The sequence below is a fragment of the Malurus melanocephalus genome, unplaced genomic scaffold (assembly GCF_030028575.1).
Source record: "Malurus melanocephalus ecotype Western Australia unplaced genomic scaffold, MMel_1.1 scaffold_1, whole genome shotgun sequence".
Taxonomy (NCBI): Eukaryota; Metazoa; Chordata; class Aves; order Passeriformes; family Maluridae; genus Malurus; species Malurus melanocephalus.
This window is the reverse complement of record NW_026623233.1, coordinates 1,228,768-1,238,807: the sequence shown is the minus strand read 5'-3', so window position 1 is coordinate 1,238,807 and position 10,040 is coordinate 1,228,768. Positions and strand designations below refer to the sequence as shown.

General features: G+C 37.6%; 1 protein-coding gene across 2 annotated transcripts in view; it reads left to right on the top strand.

The window, feature by feature from the left end:
- PRPS2 (phosphoribosyl pyrophosphate synthetase 2) overlaps positions 1-10,040 on the top strand; it is a 23,276-nt gene that overhangs the window by 4,815 nt on the left and 8,421 nt on the right. The window contains exons 2-3 of one of the 2 annotated variants that reach the window (XM_057389578.1): positions 4,671-4,854; positions 7,397-7,417. In XM_057389578.1, coding sequence (XP_057245561.1) covers positions 4,671-4,854; positions 7,397-7,417 — 205 coding nt within the window. The remainder of the gene's footprint in view (positions 1-4,670; positions 4,855-7,396; positions 7,418-10,040) is intronic. The other variant, XM_057389605.1, reaches the window with a different exon arrangement.

Genomic DNA, 10,040 nt, shown 5'->3' with positions numbered 1-10,040 from the left:
GCTGTAAGTCTTCCTTCTTATTTCCCCATCAGCATCCTTCAGTTCTTGTGCTGCAGTAGTCTCAGATGAGACATTGCCTCACTGTATCTCATGTAACCTGGTTCCTTTTGGTTCAGCTGATGTGGAGCCATGAGCTGTGTCACCCTCRCTGAGTAGAGGGTTATGGTGTTTGCAGATCCCAAATAATGGAATGAGCAAACTYGGGTCATAAACCAGTGTTAGAACAGCCAAAGGCAGTGCGGATTACGGACACACTGAGATGTGAGGTGTTTTTTCACAGTGGCCTGCTGCTGAGCAAGRGATTCCCAGCTGGGCTGGGTGTGGTGTGCCTCTGTCAGGGGCAGCTGTTTTCCTCTCTTCCAGCTCACTTACAGTCATGGGCAAGGGGAGGAGAAATAGAGAAATAGATTTTACCAGTTTGGTTGAATAAGGTAAAAACTGCCCCCCGCAAAAAAAAAGCTAAACAAAACACCCCCAACCTGTGTGAATAATAGCTGATGATCCCAGGTGTCCTTAGGTGCAGAGTTTGGTACTCAGCCTTTGAGGAGTTTTTGCACATTTTCAGGCTTGTTAYGCCTTTGTTTCCCTATTTTTCAGAATAGTTCTTGGATTTCATATGGCTAAACCCAGAACTTGCTCAAGGAAAGATGTTTTCCTCTTGCAGTGGCAGGCTGTGTGCCAGAGTGGACGGTAACAAGATATTTCCCATCTTCCACTGTTTGCCATGCCAGTGTTAAATGGGCAGTTGTTAATGGAGATAATAATGGGGGGTTTCTCTTGGAGCTGTTAATCAAAGTGGAAGAGTTTAGAGTTGAGGGGAGACCATGGGTGCCAGGAGATAGGGGATCCTGATAGACTTAAAACCAGCTCTGGCATTTTTATTTTTTGTTGCTTTGGGCTTTGCTGGTACCCRCTTTGTTATGTAATATCACATCAGTTGAAATATTTGTTCAGTAAGTTGAAGCTCTTGCGTTGAAAGACTTTACTCTGCGAAATGTGTTCCCAAAGGTACGAGGTCAAACACACCCTGCTGCTCAGTGCTTGCCATTGGCTGAGTTTCCATGAATTGCAAACTCAGCATGTGGATTTTTTTGATCACTTCTGAGATATTGATTCGTTCTGCACACTGTATGAGGACTCTAGACCTTCATTATTGGTCTCTTCTCTGGGTATTAAAAGGGCCTGAAGTATACATCTACTTTATTGGCATCTAATTTGCTTAAGAAATCTTGCTTTTTGTAAGCATGGCTAGAAATTTAAATCTGYTTTAATTAATTAAACAGATACATAGAGCCCTTGTAAGTGTATGATGTGAACAGAGTCCTAGCTATGTATTTTCATTATTTACTATGTGGGTCCAGCTCTACATGCTTATTCCCCWACTTTCCCACAACTGTTTGGTTTTTAGTAGGACATACAAATTTCCAATTCCCATCACTAAGTTCAGTTGAAAGTGCACGATAAATCTAGCTCAGAAGGAGCTCAGTCTGYTGTTACTCCTGATTGTGATTTTTGCCTAAAGGATGCTTCAGCCATTGAAATATGTTTGTGATCTAAGTGGGTTTTGTGCTGTAGCCTTAATTCATGGTTATTAGTCTGTCCAAGTTTCTACTTATTAAATTGAATTCTCAGATCAGCCTTTGCAAGTTGAAAGCAGATACCAACACTTACACTTGGTATTAATCATGTCCTGTCCTATGTGTATCTTTCCCAGCCTTGTGCTCCTGGATGCCAAGCAACTGCCTCAGAGTTAATTACTTTTGTGGGATATTGATTTCTGTAAATTTCCCTTTTAAACACAACTGTGTGGTGTCAGGGCTTTTAATGTACAGGCTCTGTTGACTCTTCGTGAACAGAAATTTATGTAAACTGTTACCAAATAGTTGAATTTGATTAAATTGCAAAAAACAAACAGAGCTTGTAATCTTGAGGTAAGCGCTTGTTCTTGCSTCCTTTCCTCTGTGTCCTGACTATGTGAAATTGTTTAAATAACCTCACAAACAGTTAATAAGGTCAYGATATAGATAGCAGAATTTAGTAGTAATGTTAATAAGACTGGCACAAAGTTTGACTGCTGTTAGCTTAGCGTTGTCTAACAGATATTGGAGATACAGTATTTGAATACCTGATTCTATAGTGTATAGTCTCTTACTGGTTGCCTGAATACATTTAAAAAAAAAAAAAAAAAGGGCCAGGGCTAAAAAAACCCAAACCAAACCCAAACTGCCAATTCCATGCCCCCACCTCCAGTAAAAAAAACCCACCACCCAAACTCCCACCAGTGTGGTAATTACAGGCTATATCTGATGGAATACTTGCAGTACAATGACTGGTTATCTTTTACTCTCTGGCTTGGGGAAGGTAWAACAGGCAGCTGTGTGTGTATCTGGTGGTTGAATCTACACAGCACCTCTCAATACCAATTTTTGAGAAGATAGATAATAAGAGATATGGATCTTGCTGCACGGCTCTCTGTTCTTGGCTGGGAAATRTGACTGCTCACATTTCGGGGTGACAAATCAGTGTGTCATTCTAGCCTTAAAAACAGCTGCATTTTTTTTTCCAAATTGACTAAGTAATATGTTTGTTTTCAAGTTGTTTACAAGATTATGTTTATTGGTATACCAAGATCATTGGAAAAAAATACAGTTGATGACAGTGAAAAAATCATCACCTCAGGTCCRCTGTATTTACCAGACCTGTATTCATCTGAAAGTATATTCCTTGACCTTCTAAAAMCTGGGGTTTTTTTAGTGATGTGCATAGAAGTTACCATTCTTYAAAAGTGCAAAAAACTCCAGTGTTATAATTCAGTGTTCTTTCAGTGTATAGTGAACAATAAAACCATGTACTTTTGTCACTCAGCCAGTTTTTTTTTTCCTAGTATGTAATGATAGACTGTTAAATTAACTGTTCAGGTTTTTTTCCTGAGTAATAAAGTAATTTGTCTTTGGGCATATTCCAAAGGCATGGTGTGTGATAACACTCATTATAAAGCAAGTCTGTGTAACTGCTGAGTCAAGGTGTAATTAGAATTTTCTTTTAAGCCCTCATGATAATGACAAATTTATAATAATGATTGAGGCCACATCCATAAGCTCATGAGTAGATTCCTCACATGGAGCTGGATTTGTGTTCAGAAGGGCTTCTGCTAAAGCCTGGCTAGTTTTTCCAATCATGTGTCACGCATAGTATCTTGCTGAGCAAATGTTATGTTGCTCAAAACTTTTTCAGCTCCAGAAAGGGAAACAAACTAAGAAAATATTTTGATCAAAACAGTTTTCTCTGAATGGCCTCATTCCATTGATCAAAAAGGTGGAGAGGGAAGTAACACTTTCACAACTGAAAATTGTGTCTTTGTGGAATGATGAAAGCCTCCAGAAGGTTTCCTGACAAATCTGCAGGTGACACTGTCCCTGACCACCTCTGTCCATCCAGAGACTTGGTGCTTGATGGTTTGCTTTCTTTTGACCTTAAGAAATTCTGCTAGTAGCATTCTTAGGCAAAAAAAATGGATTTTAATTTAAGGAGACAAAATAACTCAGGATCTTTATATTGTTTGTTTGGGACTGTAGAGAACTCAAATAGGGAAGCTGAGAGCATGTGCTCAGCTATCTCACTGGTGATAAATCAAATGGGTGCTTATCATTAAGATGTTTAAAAGCAGTAAATTCCTTTCTGCAGAAAGCTCATGAGTTTTACACAGCACCCTGAGAAGTTGTAAAAAGAACTTGTTAAGAGTGTGTTTGACTAGAACAAGCCTCAGCACTGAAAGGACCCATCAGAGAAATTACTCTACCCATATCTGGGCCATTTGGATGGTTTCCAGTCAGAAACTTGCTTATTTGTGTCCTGGGTAAAGATGCAACCTTTATTTAAAAGGTTCAATATATTCTAACTAACGTTTAATAGCTAACATAGTAGAGCATGGGTTTGCTAGGCCTGATCACTTAATTATTTAGGAAGTCTGTGTGTTGTACATGGTTTTAGGGCACAAGGAAGATTATCCTGCCATGTTTAGGATAAGGGTTTGGAGTAACAGGTGTGAAAAGTTAATGCARTTAAGCAGTAGATGTCTTTTGCTTGGATCTAGAATTGAGAAAGAATACACATTCAACACTTTCGTTTCAGTTTTCCTGTTTTTTTATAAGCTCTATTTAATTTTTCACTTCTGTAGTGTGAGCAGTGGTCGGTCCCAGAATTTGTCTTGAAATCTGTGGAAGGACAAAAAACACTTAGAGACTATGATAAGGAACCAAAGCATGTAAGCATAGAGCAGATAGAACAACTGACACAACATGAGAGTTGAGCTCTGGTAACCTCTTGATTAGCGGCCCTCCTAGCTTTTCTATAAGATTTTTGTCTTTTAAAAACTCTTTACTTGAACATCATGGTGTTGATTTTATGGCTATAATTACATATTGGTTGGTGCTGACCAGATGAAGRCCATATTGAAGCTAAAATAAATTTTAGACTGACTTATATTGAAATAGACTGTGTCAGGGAGACGGTTACTGAAATTGAAGTAAAAGAATCCTACTCTAAAYGATAAGTTTACAGAAAGCCTGTGGATATTTGTTAAAACACAACTGGATTTCTACTCTTTTAAATTTTCTTCAATGTTTTTCCAATAATTCAAGTGTTGAAATGATCATCTCCTGCTCTTTCAGTGTAGAGATTGGTGAAAGTGTGAGAGGGGAAGATGTGTATATTATCCAGAGTGGCTGTGGAGAAATAAATGACAACTTAATGGAACTACTCATCATGATCAATGCGTGCAAGATCGCGTCAGCCTCCAGAGTGACTGCTGTAATTCCATGTTTYCCATATGCCAGGCAAGATAAGAAAGACAAGGTAGGTAAGAACTGTGTCATTTTGGAAGGCTTTTGTTCAGCTTGCTCACTTGAAATTTTTGGAGATTAATAATTTTCGTGAAGATTTAAGTGATTGCAAAGATTTGATTGTTCTCTTCCCCTTTCCGCTTGGTAAAGTGTTCAGTTATTTTATCTCTAAGTGAATCAAGTGAGACAATAAATTATGGATTTATCCTGCTTTTTCAAAGTTTTGGTTTTTTTTTAATCCCCGTAAATGTAGAGAGTACACCTTTTAAAGCATTTTTATTGCATGGAATTAAATACTAAATTCAAAATGCTGWAACTGTTATTTAGGTAGGTTTTATCCTACATGGTTAAACAGAGCAAAATGGAGGAACTGATAAAATTACTGCAATACATAACAGTAATTAATAGAAATGTTATTTTATGCTGCCCGACAGATTAAAAATAAGTTTTTATATGTGTAATAAGTACTTAGATTTATGAAGACAAATAATTTTGTGGAAACCCCATAAATGCTTCACTGATTTTAGTGCCATTTTCCTGAGTTTGATCTGGCATAACTGATGAACATATCACTCCAGCCAAGTTGGTAACACAGTAACAAACCTTCAGTGGAAAGTGAGACTGATTTTAAAAAATACAGACCTACACTTTCTCTCTCTACTGTATATAAAAAAAAAAAACCCTTTGATAGGTTATATGAATGGYACCTAAACTAGTAAAATGGTACCTTTTACCTAAACTCACTCAAAAAGAAGTAACAAGAAAAGTGAATTTGGCTTTAAAATGGGATTGCAATGATTGTATTTTTGGAAAATTGCCTCTCTCCTTTACTTCTTGCAAATGGACTGCCCCTGCTCTTTCACTTTGAGCATCAAGCAAAACATTCTGAAAGCTTTCTGCTGTTCTTTATATTCTTCTATATAAAAAAAATAACAGGGCTGAAGTAATGGAGAAGCTAAAATTCATAGCAGTTATTACCAAATATGTAATAGTCAGCCTGTGATATCTAAGAACAAAAATAAAAAACCTTATTTTCTGGTATATTAATTCTTTAAGTGCAGACTGTTATACCATACGAATGCTATGAAGGTCTGTTTGTTATACTTGCAAAAATGGAATTCAGGAGTTAAAAAGTAATAAGYTATTCTTTGCCTACATCTCTTGGTACTTCATTTTTGCTCTGTTTTGTATTGGATGATGCTTTCCCTTGATTAGAAGAGGTGAAATACTTTAAATCAAAAGACCTTGAAAGGGTGCCAAGAAGCATTTTGTTGAAAAGAAGGAAAAGCATCTCACTATRTTTTGATTTGCCATTTCTTATTGGAAAGTTCTACTGTGCCCTCCTATAAGTTYTTGGTGTGGGAAAAGGATGAGTATCTTCCAAATTTTCCATGTATCTAAATTTTTTTCTCAAGGGTACCCAAATTCCAGTGGCAGACTTCCAGAGACATTTTAACCCCCCAGTGTGGTCGCACAGCATGCCATTCCAGAGCACTTTGTATTTTGGAAAGAAGATGGATATTTGAAGATGGACAGCCTGGGAAAGTGATTTTGGTTAATAGAGATTTWGAGTTATTTTTTCCCAGACTGTCCTCTGTGTGTCACTGAGTTCTGCAGTTGTAGGCAAAATATTTTTTAGTTGTTTGTGGGGTTTTTTTTTTCCCCTCTGTTTTGCAATTGAGAAAATGTTTGCCRTCTTTGGAAATTAGCCTTGGTAGTTGACCTCCACGTTGCAAAACAAGCKATAATATAGCTGTCAGCATCGGGCAGCTTATTGACAGGGACATCTTCCCTCCTGCTGTTGGATTGCATCAGATCACTTGGTCTTTGACCCACCGTGAGTGCACRAGYTTTGTGTGCTGCTGAAGTGTCAGTAAAGTGCCAGCCATTTTCTTCCTATGATTGTACACAGATTTTCTTCTGTGGTGAAAGACATTGCTGTAGTTTGCTCAGCTGTGAACTGAAGCAGTGTAATCTTCACTAGATGGATGCTGTTTTCCAGTTTGAATTTAAGTTATTGACTTTAATTCATTAGGAACTAAATAGACTGAGTCCTTGCTGATTAAAATAATCATGTATTTGTCATACCACTGGTGCAGTCATGATTCCTGAGAACAACGAAAGTGGTCTTCCTTTATTTATGTAAGGAAAGGGCCTTGCAGTGAAAATTTTGGTCTGAACAATCTAATCTACTCTGAAAATTTTAGCACTAAACCTGGACTATCTCTACATGAGAAACAGATTGGGGGAGAAAAAAAAGGCTTGCTGAGAATCATAAAAAAAGTCAATAAATTAATTTAGACTCAGTCAAGCACTGCCCTAAACTAGAATATTTCTGATGCACAAGCAAGGTAAACTTAAAAATAGCTCAGGTGTTTCTGTGCTTCGACTGTAACTCTGCTTGTGCATCCTCCAATTATGCTCACCTTCCAAGYTGTGGGCAGGACACATTTATGTAGGATGCCACAGAGATGCCTTTGAGATAAGTGAGAAGTACAGTGACARGTGAGTTTGGTGTTCTACAGCTCATGTAACTTTGTTTTTTTGATTTGTAGAAGGGATCCGTGGAGCGTTGGGTAGGTATCTTTTTTTTTTTTTTAAATCTAACACTATGCATTTCCACTAATATGGCCTTTAAGGGTGAAACTTACTGGGTTACATTATATATAACTAGGAACATTTTCAGTTTCACTTCTTGATTTCAGTTGTGTTTCACCTAGGCCATGGCAGTAATCCTGTGGAATAGTTTGCTACGAGAAAACTCATAGTTAAAAATTTATTTGGACATTCAGGATAATGGCTGTCAACTTCTGAGGCTTCAAAGCATATCTCATTTTTGAAATGATAAATTTGGGTAATACATTAGTGAACATTCTGGTCCATATACTTCACAACTGGCTTTCTTGGAAGTGAAAGTTCCAGTTATAAATCTTGGGGTTTCTTTGATTTCCTTTTGGTTTTTGCTGTTCAGCATGCATGTGATGAATATTGAGCAAGACAACGWACTAAGATGCTTAAAGGCAACACAGCTTTGATCTTGATGGATAACTTTTAGCTATGTGTCCTTTGCAGTTACTCTTGTGAGGTTGTTTATATTACCCTTGTGAATTGCCCCTGCCACTGGTAATTCAAGTGATTTTTTTACAATTTAGTTTCTGTATATAATCTAATGCTGCATTTCACACTAATACTTCTGAAAATAATCTAAAATTACATCAAAGAATTGAGCAATGAATATTGTGAATCTATGTTCTTACCTCTCTCATCAGAAGCAAACTTTATAAACTACATTATAAGGAAAATCTTGAGTTCTCATCCACCTTTGTCATCCAAGTTTCTGAATGATGAGGCCAGGTTAACYGAGGTTCCCATGAATATACTTTCTTTCATTTTAAAATAATCTTCAGTTTTGATCATATTGTAGCACAAAACTTACTTTCTAGGCAAGCAAGCAAATCTTAAATACGTCATTTGGGTTTTCTTTTAATGCACAGTTTTGTGTAAAGGAAGCTGTCAGCTGCAAATTTCTTTTGTCTCAATCTCCTATTAGCCCATTCTTGGTGTCTGGCTRTCTTTCTGTCCAAGACCCTCTATCYACCAGCATGCAGGCAATCTATGATGTGTGCATATCTGCTAAAACAAGTTATCTAGTGGTAAAACTACAAGTTCTTCCTTCTGGGAAGGCAGCCCGCAAGGCCAGCAGCTGAAAGAAGTACCAGCTGGTAATGTATGCATTAGTATGTGATGTAGGAAAGTATTTTGTTTGGGTTTTTTTGTGATGGTGGTACTCATGATACTAATATGAGACAAACAGAATGGTGTTCACATTGAACAGAAATGAAAAAAATAGACCCAATTCAGTGTGCTGGATGGAGTGGAAACAGCAAACTATGCTCTGAGAATAATATAGTTTGCCTTTAGCTGCTAGCCTGAAGTAGTTACTTGTGTTACCAGTGAGGGTGGTCCTGCWTTGACATTTTCCCTTCTCTCCTCTTGGAGCTGGGTCACTTGGCTGTTGGTTCAGACAAGCCCTACTGTACAGCACAAAGGAAGTGTCTGGTCTGGAAGGATAGGACAGTGCAGGCAAGAGAACAAACCTCTCATTTCAGCATCACCTGCTAATCCACCATAGTGGAAGTGTTAAAATATAAWAAATAATCTTTGGAAAGAGCTGGTAAGAGAACACTGCAATAGAAAGAAAAGTATGTACTAAATATTTCTTTTGTTAAATGTTGACAGAGATTTGAGAGTATTTTGAAGTCCAGCTTAAAAATATCAGATGCTGAGATGAGCTGAACTGATCAGGAATTCAAATGGCATGAACCAAAATTTATCCAGAAAGCTTTGGACAATTTAAAGAACTGAACTTAAATGATGAGCAGCATTGCCCTCAGAAAGTGATAAATGAAYTCTGCTGAAGCATTAATGATGATAAACTCTTCTGGAAGTTATGTGCATCAGAATTGCAGACATTTAGGGAAGTGCTGGCTGTTGCATCTGCTTTCTGTGTGTCTTACACGAGCCAGTGTTTGTGTGGTGATGTGGTGAATTTCTGTGAAACACAAGACTCAAAAGGGATGGCTTTCAAAATGAAGAATTTCAGTAATGGTGGTGATAAACTTGATCTGGCCATAAAACAAGACTGCAGTATCTCAGTTTCTGTCCTAGGAAGCAGGCTGTCAGGTCAAAACAGAAATGCCAAGTTTCCACCTAAACTAGCAAAAGTTTGAGGAAAACACTGGCTTCTTGATAGGACACATATGGAAACACATSCACACTAAATTTTTGGTGATTCAGCTCACTGTCACTTATGCCCTTGAGCATTAGTGGAAGCAGAAAAACKCTGTAATTGTATATATGGGGTGGAAGGAGAGGAGGTTCCAGGGAGGTGGAATGAGGCTRTTTGATAAAGAGATGTAGCAGGAGAGAAAACTGTGCCAGCAGAAAACAGTCAGATATTGAGATGAAAACTCTGACTTGCAGTTCTGTCTTCATGTTAATGTTGTCAGCTAAAAACCTTATTTAAAGATGAGCAAAAAGGAAGCAAGAGGTTTTATTTACTACCTCTGTTAGAGAAAGCTGTCTAGGGCAACATAGGATTTTACAGAGCTTAAAAAATATGAAAAAACTTTGGAGTGACTAATAAAAAGCCAGGTGTCCTCCAGTCACAGTTTTCTTTTTTTTTTTTTTTTTTTTTTT